The sequence below is a fragment of the Panthera pardus genome, unplaced genomic scaffold, assembly GCF_024362965.1.
Source record: "Panthera pardus isolate Hobbes unplaced genomic scaffold, ASM2436296v1 HiC_scaffold_6, whole genome shotgun sequence".
Lineage (NCBI taxonomy): Eukaryota > Metazoa > Chordata > Mammalia > Carnivora > Felidae > Panthera > Panthera pardus.
Window position 1 is genome coordinate 95,432,544 of NW_026526991.1, and position 15,452 is coordinate 95,447,995.

General features: G+C 37.9%; 1 protein-coding gene across 2 annotated transcripts in view; it reads left to right on the forward strand.

Moving 5' to 3' along the window:
* LRP6 (LDL receptor related protein 6) overlaps positions 1–15,452 on the forward strand; it is a 177,932-nt gene that overhangs the window by 131,711 nt on the left and 30,769 nt on the right. For both annotated transcript variants that reach the window (XR_008419569.1, XM_053895297.1), the window contains exons 11-15: positions 762–946; positions 1,579–1,905; positions 10,832–11,034; positions 12,762–12,973; positions 13,913–14,103. Coding sequence is in view for 1 of the 2 variants with exons in the window: in XM_053895297.1 (XP_053751272.1) it covers positions 762–946; positions 1,579–1,905; positions 10,832–11,034; positions 12,762–12,973; positions 13,913–14,103 (1,118 nt within the window). In the remaining variant the exon portion in view is untranslated. The remainder of the gene's footprint in view (positions 1–761; positions 947–1,578; positions 1,906–10,831; positions 11,035–12,761; positions 12,974–13,912; positions 14,104–15,452) is intronic.

Genomic DNA, 15,452 nt, shown 5'->3' on the forward strand with positions numbered 1-15,452 from the left:
TTTTATTGCTTTGGCCTCTTTACATCTATAAACAGCCTATACTGTGGGGCTGCTCTGAGGTTAATGTGAAAAACTTGGAAAAATAATATAAAAGCAAGAAAGTATTCTAAAATTTTACAGGGATTATAGCAGTAGTGTTCAGTGCCCAGCCGACACAGTAAGGGGTGAGTCACTGCTCATACACACATAGTATGTTCCCTTGGACTGCACGACCAAAAACATTTCAAACTTTGCTTTTTAGTTCCATTTAAAGACTATTAATTTTTACCTTTGATATACTCCTGCAACTTGTTTTTGGGGAGAGTTGATTATACAAGTTGAAAAATAAGTCTAAAAATTTAAACCTCAAATTACTTGTGTTCAGAAATATGTAAAGATACAAAACTATTTTATGCAGACGTGAATCAGATTCTGAGCCCAGAACTTTAATTTTTTGGTATCTTCTTGAATATTAGTTGCATAAATGCAAGTGCTGCAGTATGGATATCATTAGTTTGTTTCCAGTTTCTGGGTTTTGGATGGAACAAATTCATTGGAAAGACTAAAGAAAGCTGACTCACTTCCTTTTTAGGATATGAGAAAAAATATTTAGGTGAGGGTGCCAAAATAATTGAAAAAATGATAGCCTTGATTTTGCTTTACCGATTTCCTTGATTTAATGTATATTTTCTTTAAATTTATTTAGTTACCATGCATGAATATGACCCTTTTTCCCAAATAATCAAAAGTGACCTGTTACATATCTATTGTTTTGAATTTAGATTTATGTATTGGACTGAATGGGGTGGAAAACCTAAGATAGACAGAGCTGCCATGGATGGAAGTGAACGTACTACGTTAGTTCCAAATGTGGGACGGGCAAATGGCCTAACTATTGATTATGCTAAAAGGAGGCTTTATTGGACAGACCTGGACACCAACTTAATAGAATCTTCAAATATGCTTGGTAAGGTGTACTTCTTTTTTTTTTTTTAATCCAGACAGTATGTTATTCTTTCTATACAAAAATCCGTGACTGCTGTTTACCATTGGTTAGATACTATTGACAGAACTTCCTATGAATGTCTAGGTGCTCTGACATTGTATCCTGTTTATTATTATTAATAGTGGGCCAGGTTCTTGGATTCACATCTCTTTATTTTGTGGAAATTTCATTATTATTGGGCTTGTAGTGGAATTTGTAACTCCCTAGATATTCCTGAAGTGACTTTTTGTACTAGTAAAGTACAGTATATGCATTTCCATCTTTTTATGGAAGGAAGACTAAAAGTTCAACTTACAGACCCTTATGGAGAGAAAATAAAACTGCAGTCAAAACAGACCACTTGGAGTTTAAACAAACTCAGTGATTTATAGCAAGAATATAAGTTTGAGGCATGGGGTCAGACTGCAGATGGATTGATTTCAGAGGACTGGTCTGGTTTTAAAATTGCTGTTAAATAAATTGTTCTATCTTAAATTGCTTACAACTGTAATATTTTATATGTTACAACTTTCTTTCTTTTGGCCAATAAGGTTCTTCTACTCTCACATGTTTCATGCCTCTGCTTTTCCCGTCTACTGCCTTTCTGAAAACAGGACTCAACCGGGAAGTTATAGCAGATGACTTGCCTCATCCTTTTGGCTTAACTCAGTACCAAGATTACATCTACTGGACAGACTGGAGCCGGCGCAGCATTGAACGTGCCAACAAAACCAGTGGCCAAAACCGCACCATCATCCAGGGCCATTTGGATTATGTGATGGACATCCTCGTCTTTCACTCCTCTCGGCAGGCAGGGTGGAATGAGTGTGCTTCCAGCAATGGGCACTGCTCCCACCTCTGCTTGGCTGTGCCAGTTGGGGGTTTTGTTTGTGGATGCCCTGCCCACTACTCTCTTAACGCCGACAACAGGACTTGTAGTGGTAAGCTGTGTCTCCCCCAGTGCAAACTAGAATTCGAGGAGAAAGCAGGATTTTGAAAACACTGTAGTTCATGTTCTTTCTAGAGCTAACAAGTTGTAGAAGTTCAGAGTTGATCATTTAACAAAAGAGAAGGACTAAAGATGGAAAAATGCACGTTTTTGTAACTTAACTGTTTGATGATAGCCAGTTGCTGTTATGGAAAAATTGGTATTGCAGAAAAAATTAAGTCTTTTACTTTTGAGCATTTAAATATTTAGTGCACAATAGCTTCAGTGAGACAGACTATCATACATGCGTGCTATTAAGAATTTATATTTTTCTTATTCGTGTTATATTTATTATGAAGTACAGGCAGTAAAACAGAAAGTTTTCAAACTACAACCTCCTTGTCCTTTGAAGTTCATAGTATAGACTAAAGATAAAAAATTTAAGCAAATAAGAGGCCAGGTGGAAAATACATATTTTTCATGTAAATTTATCCGGGTATAAAATAATTGTAAATATCTGGGGAACTAAAGAGCACATGCTCTGAGCATTGTGGGTGGTCACTACTTAATTCCAGTGGATTACCAGATCTTCTCCATTCATCCAGATTTTTCTTGGCTGTAATATCTGCTGATATTTAAATATTAGCCGTACATATTACATATTAAATACACATTAACCACACATACACTGTGCTAATGACATCAAAACATAATATGTAACAAACATTGTTGGCTTGGGGAAACCTGGTTTAGGACTCAAGTATATGTGACGGCCCATGTCTTGATGGATAGACAAGAACAAATTGCTAGATATGATAAACAAATAGAGAATTCGACTGGAAAGGGTAAATTCGTGTCAGAGAAGTGTAGGATATGGTTCACTAGGGTGGATGGTAACAAAACTGCTATAGGATATTGGATTAGCTATTAATTATTCAATTAGTCACATATATGACATAATGTAATATACAAAAATATATAAAACATAAAACGTATAAAATAAATATATATTATTCTACATGATATATAAACGTAATGTTTAAATTTAACATAATAATATAAAATATTAAATGATGTGTATAATAATAATAATAGCTATTAACTATTCAGTTCACTATTGAAATTACTTTATTCTGTGACTGAAAGTATAAGAAGTCACATAGGAAAGGATTCAGTGTGTTGTGACACAAGGCTTCAGTTGTGAAAAAGAAAGAATATAAGTTTATAGTTTAATGATTTCATGGAGTCTTTGCCACATAATAGTTTTGAGTTTTACTAAAGTTCCATAAATTTTTTAAGCTTTAAACTTCTCATTTGTAAAATGGGAATAATAATATTAACTACCATGTAAGGTTGCTGTGAAAATTAAGGTATAACATGATTTGATTATTGTGTAGAATGGATTTGAAGAGAGTTGTGGTAGCAGGGAGGTCAGGCAGACTGATGTGGTAAGAGACGTGGCAGTGGTGACAGAAGCTGATGGATTGAAGGTATATTTTGAAGCTAGAATGAACAGAACAGTAGGTTGTACGTGAGGAAGAAGAAGAGAGAGGAGGCAAGGGTGACTTTTAGATTTTTGGTTTGAGTAGTTAAGTAGGTAGGAGATGAGAAGACTAGAGTGAGAAGTTTAATTTTAGGCATGTTTATATCGATTTCCCCATGGGACATTGACATAGATACATTTAATAGATAGATAGAAGAGGGGAGACATGAGGTTGAAGATAAATAGATTTTGGAATTGCCAGCACGTATTAAAATGGGTAAGATTACTTAGGGAGAGGGTATGGAGCTAGAGTTCTCAAACTTTCTGTACAGGGCCAGGGAGTAAACACTTAGGCTTTGTGAGTCATACAGTTTCTCATACCTGTTCAACTCTGTCTACTGTAGCATGAAAGCCATGGACAAGACATTTTTAAAATGTGTCTGAATTCCAATAAACTATTCTAAAACAGACAGCAGGGCAAGATCTAGCTGTGGGCTGCAGTTTGCCAGCTCCTGTTAGAAAGGAAGGGGTCTGGTAACCTAAGGAATTCTGTCTGAGGAGGGAGAGCTTGCAGTGGACACTGAAGAGTAGCATCCAGAGAGGGAAAAGGAAAAACAGGAGAGAATGGCGGCACCAGAAACAAGATTATTCCAAAACAGAGAACTGTGCTGTATGCTGCTGACAGGCTGAGTTAGGTGAACCCTAAAATAATGTCCACTGGATTTTTGAAGAAGGTGGTGATTAGTAACCCTAAAGAGATTAGTTGCAGGGAAATAATGGTTAAAGATTAGAGTTGGTCAGAATGTGAATGGAGAAAGGGAGAGAGGGGTAGTTGTCTTTTTCAAGAAGTTTGACGTTGAATGGAAGGAAAAAAATAGGAGTAATGACCAATGGAGAATGGAACCAAGGGGAATATGGAAAGACCCTTTGAGATCATTATTGTTTTTACTGCTTATATTTGTGCTTATTAGTTGCTGAGTGAAGGCCTGAGGAATCAGTGCCGAGAGTCCCCATATCTGTCTTTGGCTGCCTTTTGGAGATAGATCAACAGTGCTTCAAGTGGCTTTCTATTGTGTACTTTTTTTTTTTTTTTAAGTTTACTTATTTTTGAGAGAGAGAGAGAGAGTACAAGTGGAGGAGAGGCAGAGAGATAATCTAAAGCAGCTCTGTGCTGCTAGAGGAGAGCCTGATGTGGGGCTCAAACCCACAAACTGAGATCATGACTTGAGCCACATTCAAGAATCAGGTGTTTAACCAGCTGAGCCACCCAGGTGCCCCTGTTGTGTCCTCTTTTTATAATTAGTACCATTTAATATTTGTGTAGAGATATATTAGAATCCAAGGCAGATTATGAGAGAAATTTATCACAAAGTGCTTGCCTTTAGATACTTTTCCAACATTGTGGGCAATTTACTCCTTGACCTGTGTTTCATGTATGTATATATTTATTTATTTATTTATTTATTTTTCAGATTTTTATTTAAATTCTAGTTAGTTAACACACAGTGCAATAGTGGTTTCAGGAGTAGAATTCAGTGATTGATCACTTACATATAACACCCAATGTTCATCATAACAAGTGCCCTATCTAATACCCATCACCCATCTAGCCCAATCCCCACCCACATCCCTCTATCAATTCTCAGTTCTTTATCTTTAAGATATGGTTTGTTTACCTCTCTTTTTTCTTTTTATTCCCCACTCCCATATGTTCATCTGTTTTCTTTCTTAAATTCCACATATGGATGAAATCATATGATGTTTGTCTTTCTCTAACTGACTTATTTTGCTTAGCATAATACACTGTAGCTCCACCCACATTGTTGCAAATGGCAAGATTTCATTCTCTTTGATGGCTGAGTAATATTCCATTGTATATATACTACATCTTCTTTATCCATTCATCAGTCAGTGGACATTTGGGCTCTTTCCACAGTTTGGCTGTTGCTGATATAATGCTATAACCATTGGGACATGTGTGCCCCTTTGAATCCGTACTTTTGTATCCTTTGGGTAAATAGCTAATAGTGCAATTGCTAGATCGTAAAGTAGTTCTATTTTTAACTTTTGAGGAACCTCCATACTGTTTTCCAGAGTGGCTGTGCCAGTTTGCATTCCCGCCAACAGTGTGGGAGGGTTCCCCTTTCTCTGCATCCTTGCCAACACCTGTTGTTTCTTGTGTTGTTAATTTTAGCCATTCTGACAGGTGTGAGGTGGTATCTCATTTGTGGTTTCGATTTGTATTTCCCTGATGGTGAATGATGTTGAGCATCTTTTCATGTTTGACCTGTGTTTCAAAAGCTAAATCAGATCATGCTGTTTCTCTTCTCAAAACCTTACAATGGCTCCCCATTTCACACAGAGTAAAAACCTAGTTGTTATAATGGGCTACAAGTTCCTACATGATCCGTACCCCTCACTTTGCATCCCTCCCCCTTTGCTTCTCCTGGCTTTCACTGTTTTCACCGTGGCTTTCACTGTTCTCCCCTTGCTCTCTTCATGACACAGCTACCCTAACCTCGTTGTTTTCAAATATGCCAGTTACTCCCACCTCAGGATTATTGTGCTGCTTATCACCTTTTGGAATGTTTTTCCTGCAAATATTTACATGGATATACTTCATCTCTGAGTCTTTGCTTAATTGTGACCTACACAGTGAGACTTGATCTACCCTTTTAAAATGGCAAATCATCCTTCCACCCTATTTAGCATTGCCAGTGCTGCTTACCTGTACTTTTTCTTTTTCCTGTAACATTTATCATTCTTTGTTACCGTATGTAATTTATGTACTCTAATATTTATATACTATAACTTCTTAATTATGTTAATTGCTTTTATTGTCTGTTTATTGGAACATAAGCTCCCTGAAGCAGTGTTTTTCTTTTGTTTTGTTTTTTTCACGGATCTTAGGTGCCTAGAACAATGCTTGGTGAGTAGTAATGATTCAAGAAATCATTGTAAAATAAAAGAATGAAGAAGCAGGGGAGGACTTAGAAAGATACATATACTCTTCCACTTATCAGCTTTGTGACCTTGGGAAAATACTTAACCTTTCTGAGTTTGCTTACCTAAAAATGGAGATGATAATTTTGGGGATTACTATCTAGAATGATGAGTGACATGTTGGAGGTCCTAAATAAATGTTTGTTTGTTTTCCTTCCCAATTATCTGAAATAATTTTATTTTCTTTCAAAATTGTGGCTACAGGGCTGCCCCTTAGTTATTGTGATCTAATGCTTGTTTCTTCATGTGTTTATTCATTTCTTCTTCCAATGAATATATATTGAATGTCTGCTACATACTGGGCATTATTTGAGCCAGTGGAAAATGTAGCAGTGAATGAAATAGACATCAGTCTCTGCCCCCATGGAGATTATATTCCAGTGGGACAGATAGTGAACCAAATAAGTAAACTATATCATGGGTTAGATGGAGATAGATGTTTTGGAGAAATATTAAGAGCAAGAAAGGGTGAGGAGGAGAATTGCAATATTAAATACACTGATCAGAGAACTCCTTACTGATAAGGTGACATTATGTCAAGAATGGAAGGAGGTGAGGAAATGAGTTATGTGGATATCTGGGAGAAGACCTATTAAGCAAAAGAGACAGCAAATGCAGAGGTCTTAGGAAGAAGCATGTCTGGCATATTAGAGGAACACCGAGGGGGCCAGTGTCACTGGATTAGAGTGAATAAAGAGATCAAGTCAGGGAGGAAACAAGAAGCCAAATTGTGTAATCCCTTGTTCAGTACTGAGGTGGTTGGTCTCTATGGCACCTTTGTGCAAATCAGGAAAAAATGGTTTCCTTTCAGCATTTGCAGCCACACAGGTACATGGCTTGGCTAATGAAGTGTGGACTGGACTTTGGTCCCTACTCATGCCCTTGGCACAGGGCACAAGTGGCACAGTCAGAGGTGATGGGCTTGTTGGCCTTGTAGTTTATGAAGTTCTTCCACAAGAGCATGGCCTTCCTTTAAGCTGCAGGTGAACAATTGTGCCTTCAAAAGGAGCTGAAAACCTCCCTCCTACTTAACATCTCATCTGTCTTCATTGTGACAATGTAAAGCTCAGACAGTCTGTATGACAATTTCTCAAAGTACCATTCTGCAGGAGATGAGGGAGTTAGAGGTTACATAAATTAGGTTGGATTTGGGCTTACAAAATTGCATATTCTTTATCACTTTAAGCACTGAATGACAGAATCAAGTCTTCCTTGAAATAAGTGACAACATCAGCTTCCATTAATGTCATATGTAGACTTTTCAAAACAAGCATTTATTTGAAGCCATATTTGACTTTGTCTTAATCTACGTTTCTAAAACACCTAATTGTAGAATCTAATTGAAGGTTAAAACTTGACTCAAAAAAAAAGCAAGTGCCCAGTAAAACATGGTAGGGGCCAAATATATACTTGATTGTTTCCCAGGCAGGAAAAGTTGGCAACTAAAACTCTGGAGTCTAAGCTTCATTGTATGTCTTAGTATAAGTGGTGATTATTCTGTCAGAAACTTAAGAGTTTAGAGCCCCCCTCCCACCCCTTTTTTCTTCAGTTACAAGAAAGCAGTACTGCCAAAAAATAATTCTTAAAAAAAAAAAAAAGCTACCTTGTTGTGACATATATTTTTACTACCTAGTGTATGTGTTCTACTAAAATTGCTAAAAGTTGTTAAGTCAGTATGTGATGGAGTTGACTCCAGATAATGGAGGGTTCCAGTGGGAGACTTTCTAAATCTTCCAAGCTAGGTATGGGCTTCTAGCTGGTGAAGAATTTACACAAAGCAGAATTTCAGAATTTCAGTGTTGTGAATGTAGCATTGTGTGTCAACTATGTTTCATTAAAAAAAAAAAAAAAAAAAAAAAAGAATTTCAGTGTTGTAAATACCAGGTTTCTTTATGAGTAGCAATGAGTTTCTTTGGGAAACTCAAATTAAGCCAATGTACTTTTGGGTATAAATGTAAAGTAAACCAGGGAACCACACTTGATGGAATCGTGAAGAATGGGGCTTAGGTCCTCCTAAGCAAGGACTTCTAGATTGGCCATTTATGTTTATGTCCACGAAAAGCACAAAATTCTACTGGATTTAGGTGATGACTGAATACCAAGAGACTGGAGTATAATTGTGGAATTTTTATATACGTTTTTTTTTTTTTTTAATTTTTTTAACGTTTATTTATTTTTGAGACAGAGAAAGACAGAGCATGAACGGGGGAGGGTCAGAGAGAGGGAGACACAGAATCTGAAACAGGCTCCAAGCTCTGAGCTGTCAGCACAGAGCCCGACGCGGGGCTCGAACTCACGGACCGCGAAATCATGACCTGAGCCCAATCGGCCGCTTAACCGACTGAGCCACCCAGGCGCCCCTTTATATATGGTTTAATGAAGATTTTCAAAATACTTAGTAGACTTTGAAGTTGTTGGTAGCACTGTGAAATGCTGTTTCTTTACTTTTTTCTTTTTTTTTTTTTTTTTGTAAGTGAGAGAATATGCAGGGGAGGGGCAGAGAGAGCGGGAGAGAGAGAATCCCAAGTGGAGCTTGATCTCAACCATGAGATCATGACCTGAGCCATTATGCTGTTATCAAGAGTTGGACACTTAACCAACTGAGCCACCCAGGCGCCCCAAATGCTGTTGTTTTCTAGATGTTTTCCTGCATAGTAATCAGTGTCTTAGTCCTGAGGGTTAGTCTCTGTTGCATTTCCCCATTTCATAAATTTAGGACATCAACTTAATATCAGATTAATATATTTTTTTGGTAAAAATATAAATACAAGGTTTTTTGTGAAGATAGAGATAATGAGTATAAAGCATTTGTTATTACTAGTTTTGTGTGTGCATGTGTGTGTAAGAGAGCAAGAGAGAGAGAGACATTTTTACTGGCTTTCCTTGCAATTATCATCCACACAATGCAAAATAAAACCTGTAACTGCAATCCATGAGGATTTAATTTCTATTAATACTAACTTTATTACTGCTACTACTGATATAATGAACAGTAGTTATTTTTACTTTACATTTATATAATACTTTACACTTTTTTATTGAGGTATAATTGACAATAATGCATTATTACATTTTTTAATGTTTATTTTTTAAATTTATTTTTATTATTTTGTTTTAATGTTTATTTTTGAGAGAGAGAGAGCATGAACAGGGAAAAGGCAAGGAGAGAGGCAGACACAGAATCTGAAGCAGCCTTCAGGCTCCGAGCTGTCAGCACAGAACCCGATGTGGGGCTCGAACCCACGAACTGTGAGATCATGACCTGAGCTGAAATCAAACACTCAACTGATTGAGCCACCCAGGCTCCCCAATGTTTATTTATTTTTGAGAGAGAAACAGACAGAATGTGAGCAGGAAAGGGGCAGACAGAGAGGGAGACACAGAATCTGGAGCAGGCTCCAGGCTCTGAGCTGTCAGCACAGAGCCCCCTGTGGGACTCAAACTCATGAACCGCGAGATCATGACCTGAACTGAAGTCGGAAGCCCAACTGACTGAGCCACGCAGGCGCCCCCCCTTACATTTCTTTTAATGTTTGTTTATTTTTGAGAGAGCCAGAGCGAATGTGGGGGAAGGTCAGAGAGAGAGGGAGACACACAGAATCCAAAGCCAGGCTCCAGGCCCTGAGCTGTCAACACAGAGCCTGATGTAGGGCTTGAACCCGGGAACTGAGATCATGACCCGAGCCTAAGCCAGACTCTCAACCAACTGAGCCACCCAGGCGCCCTGAGAGAATCCCAAGTGGGCTCCACACTCACAGTGCAGAGCTCGATGCGGGACTCAAACTCACGAACTGTGAAATCATGACCTGAGCCAAAATCAAGAATAGGAGGCTTAACCAACTGAGTCACCCAGCACCCTTAATTCTTGAAGTATCTTCATATATGTTGTAAAATTCTTACAGGAACTCAATGAACAGGACAAAATAGCTGTAACCTTATTTTAGAGTTGAGCAAACTTTGACCCAGAGAGGTTCAGTGACTTAGTTATGATCAAGTGAGTAGACAATGAGAGAGCTGATACTAAAACCTTTCTTGGAATTTCTGCTTTGACCTATGGAAACCCAGGTTTCCTGCCACCCGCAGAATAGCTTATGGAAGAGTAGGATTATTCACTTGGCACACAAGGAGAATTTTAATATCTTTATCAAATGCTTTATTGAAATCAAGTCTCCTTTTATGACACTGTGAACAAAATGGAACAAAATAGGCTAGGGTTATGACATAATACCCTATGTCATTGGGTAAATTCATAACTGGTTTGATAGCATAGTGCTCATTAGTGTCACCTTGAGGAGAGTTTCTAGGGACATTCCAGACGGTTTTGTCCTCAGTCTTACCTCTTCAACATCTGTGTCTGTTTTGCATGAAATGTAGACAACAGGTTGATCAGATCTTTGAGTGATACAAGATTTAGAGTAATTGTGTTTAAAATTTGCTCTTTTCTTTCTTTAAGCTCCAACTACTTTCCTACTCTTCAGTCAGAAGAGTGCCATCAACCGCATGGTGATCGATGAACAGCAGAGCCCTGACATCATCCTTCCCATCCACAGCCTTCGGAATGTCCGGGCCATTGACTATGACCCACTGGACAAGCAACTCTATTGGATTGACTCACGACAAAACATGATCCGAAAAGCACAAGAAGATGGCAGCCAGGTAATTCAGGGCTCGGTTCAAATTCTGTTTTTTTTACTATGTAGTTGGACTAACCATCCTCTTTTACTTAATTCTTGAGTGTATGCGTGCGCGCACGTGCAGAGAGAGAGAAGAATGTGAAATTCTGGACCTAGCAGCTTTTTTTCCTCCTAATGATCTTTGATCATTATCAAAGATCCTAATTGTTTGATAATGCTGTTGGAATAAAAATTGTATAAGGAAAACTTAGTTCGTATGTTGGTAATGACTTTGTTACTGCCACTCATGTCTGTTTGTTTAGTTTTTTCCATTATGGTTTCATTTACATGGAGTGTTGGAAGCTTTGAAATTAAATAGACCTTGGTTTTGATCTATCTGTGTCACTCACTAAGATTCTTAGGAACTTTTTAGCTGAAAACAATGTAAAGCACATAGCCCATTATCTGTTACATAGTATGTATAGACTCAGTAAATAACAGTTCTATTATTATTAATTATTTTTAAAAGGTTTAGAGGATAAGAAACATATAACACAGTCTTGGTAAAATTGAAAACACCTAAGGATATGTTATCACTAACTTAATGATGGGGGGGCTATTATTTGGTGACTAGGGAGAGGAGGGAATAAAAATATTATCAATATCTTATCTATGCTTACATACCAGTCATGGTTTATATCACAGTTATCCATACTACTTTACTTTCTTTCTGTGGCCAAACAGTTTTAGACTGGGAATTACTATGAATAATTATTTGTCTTCCTTATAGCAGTGATGTTGAATTTTGAATATATTAGAATTTAGGGAGATTGGATTAAGTTTTGGTATGTCACTAAGGGTGAGGTGATCATGTATTTAGGGGCTGTTGAGGGATCATTGAGAGGTCTAGCAATAGTGGTATATTACAGATGCACCTTACACTATATAGACCAGGACTAACAGACTGATAAATAATAGAAATTATAGCTGTTATTATACAGTCAAGGACACAGCAGATAAATGAGATAGCCTCATTAAGGAATATATTATCTCAGCGTTGCCAAGCAAATGAAATATAATTTATTCATATAGAACATTAGAACAGAACCTCCCTATTGCTTTGCTTTGTTAAAAACTTTTTTTTTTTTTTTTTTTTTTTTGGTGGTTTGAGGATTGGAGAAGGACATGACTGGTTGATGTGGTTTCTAGCCCTCATTGCTGTGTCTCTGTAAGCGGTTCACACCTTCAGCACTATTGACATTTTTAGGCTATATAATTCTTTTTGTTGTGGAGGTATGACCTGTATATTGTAAGCTGTTTAACAGCATCCCCACCCACTAGATGCTAGTTGTACTCGTATAGATGTGGCAATCAGAAATGTCTCCCCACAGTGCCAAATGCCCCTGGTTGAGAACCGCTGCTTTGGAGGACTTGTAGGGATGTTTCTAGCTGAAGCTGTAGTCACTTTACAGGAGACTCTTGCCACCTTCCCACTCCAATCAATGCACTGTCGGGTTCCTAGAGCAACTAATATGGCCTCAGCTCACTCCTCTGCTACATGTCATAATAGCCAAAGGGAACATTTAAAATGCCTGATAAAAAAGAAGCACATTACCCATAAAAAAAATCTGTTAGTAAGAAATGTCTGGTGAGACTTGAGAGTTCCTTCTCAGGTTTGTACCATGTAAGTGTAAGCTTTGTGAGCGATCACTTCAGGGCTCTCTGGCTTGGAGCCTAATTTTCTATGTGTGTGTCTTTTTCTTTCCCTAGGGTTTTACTGTGGTTGTGAGCTCAGTTCCAAATCAGAACCTGGAAATACAACCCTATGACCTCAGCATTGATATTTATAGCCGCTACATTTACTGGACTTGTGAGGCCACCAATGTCATTAACGTAACAAGATTAGATGGGAGATCAATTGGAGTGGTATTAAAAGGCGAGCAAGACCGACCTCGAGCCATTGTGGTAAACCCAGAGAAAGGGTATGCTACTCAAGTTGCTTTCAGATATCTTGGCATGTGAGATCCTCATCAGCCTTCCTTTTCAGCTCATTAGTTATTTACCTTTAATGTACTGTGCTTCAGTGAAAAAACTCGATATGCTCTATCTACCTGCCCCTGCGTTTTCTTGTATTTTTGCTTTCCCTGACTTTCCTGCCTAGAATTTCTTTCCTTTGTCACTATTGCTTTAGTTCTAATTTCTGCCCATACCTCCCAAGACTGAACTGCAGTGAAGTTTTCCTTGAGCTAGCCCACCCCAGCCTGGCGTGGTTTTCCCCTTTCCCAAATACCCAGCACTCTGTATCTCTGTCTCTCTAGTTATGCTTAGAACTCTACCTCAGACTTAATTGTGTTTTTGGTGTTATATTTTCTCCTAGACTTTAGGTTCCTTTATGACAAGAACTAATGTTTTCTGTCATTCAATACAGAGCTTTACATTTGGTAAAATAGTACTTTTTTGCATCTGAATGAATGATAAGGAATTCAGGGGAAGTAGCTTACTTCAAAAGAGTTACTGGAAAGAGATGAACTTCAGAATTTAAATATAAGAAATAACTCATATATGACTTATTTTTAGTTATGAAATAGACTAATTGGAGAAGGAATTTAAAATTTTGAGTCCAGGTCTCTCTGATCACTGTTCTTTTATTTCTGTATTGTAATATTCCAAAAGCATAGGTGTGCCTGTGTCTATCATTTCATTTTATTAATTCATGAAAATTAGCTCCCCAAGAAGTTCTGTATACTCTGTGTTACTGTTATCAAAAGTAATAAAAGTATCCCATGGCCTTAAAAATAACACATTCTACAACATTTAAAAATAAGATTTTAAAATATTCTACTCCTTATATCTTTAAGAATAGTCTCATTTTGTATGGTTTCTTACTTTGATAAACTTACTGTTTCCTCCTTTCTCTTCAGGTATATGTATTTTACCAATCTTCAGGAAAGGTCTCCCAAAATTGAACGGGCTGCTTTGGATGGAACAGAACGGGAGGTCCTCTTTTTCAGTGGCCTAAGTAAACCAATTGCATTAGCCCTTGATAGCAGATTGGGCAAGCTCTTTTGGGCAGATTCTGATCTCCGTCGAATCGAAAGCAGTGATCTCTCAGGTACCCAAGAAATGTAATTCCTTATTTTAATTTCAGTTATTGAGACAATTCATTAATAGAATTTATATTTTTCTTCCATTTTATTATTTTTGTGGACATTTGTTTACAGTTCTTTCTAATTTTTTTTTAATACTCATTTTTTGAGAGAGCACGAGCGAGCATGAGTGGGGGAGGGGTAGAGAGAGAGGGAGACACAGAATCTGAAGCAGGCTCCAGGCTCTGAACTGTCGGCACAGAGCCCAACGTGGGGCTTGAACTGACCAAAGTCAGACGCTTAACTGACTGAGCCACCCAGGTGCCCCTTCTTTCTAAAGGGTTAGTATCAGGTTGGTTGGGAAGCACTTTTTCTTCAACCACGTATGTGATTGATCCCTCTATTATATAATACTTTCCCCGTTTTCTTGATTTGGCCTCTATAAATAATACATTTCTGATGTATCACTTCTCCATTCCTAATTCTTGTGCTCTAGTTTATGTTCTTATCTGAACTCTGGCCTGAGTTGTAGCCAGTGAAATCTCCTCCCTGCTGATTCCCTCCCACCCCCCAGAAAGTTTATGCATTTTTCCCAAACTACTTTTCTGAAGCATGGTATCTGATCATGTCACTGCTACTAAAAAAAATCTTCAGGATAATCTCATAACCTGAAGAAAGAACACTAGTTGTATACTTAAGTTGGTATTTGCCTTTCACAAAGCCATCGTCAACCTCAAATGATCTTAATTCATGGTATTTTAACCAAATTAAATCACTTGCTGGTGTTCGTTTGTCTTCAGACCTCTGTCTGCAATCATAGTTACTTCACCTACCCGCCCCCCCCAGTTTCTGATGTCCAAATATTCTGTGTGCCCTCACTACTGATCAAGTAAATGAAATTAAAATAATAAACTATTTATATGTATCAGAGTGGCAAAAATATGTGAAGGTTTATTATACCCAACGTTGGCCAGAATGGTAGAGAATGGCATGCTCTCGTGCACTTTGGTATAAGTGGAATTGGTAAGACCTTTCTGGAGGGCGGTTTGCCAATGCATTTCTTTTTTCTTTTTTTTATTGATTATTCATTTTTGAGAGAGAGAGAGTGCACGTGAGCAGGGGAGGGACAAAGAGAGAGGGAGACACAATCTGAAGCAGGCTCCTGGCTCTGAGCTGTCAGCCCAGAGCCTGATGTGGGGCTTGAACCCACAGACCCATGAGATCATGACTTGAACTGAAGTCAGATGCTCAACAGACTGAGCCACCCAGGTACCATTGAATTTCCCTTTTAGATAGTTTTTTTCTTTACAGAAATAATGACCCATTTGTACAAGGGTACCTGCTCAGCATTATTTATAATAATGTGTCACAGAGA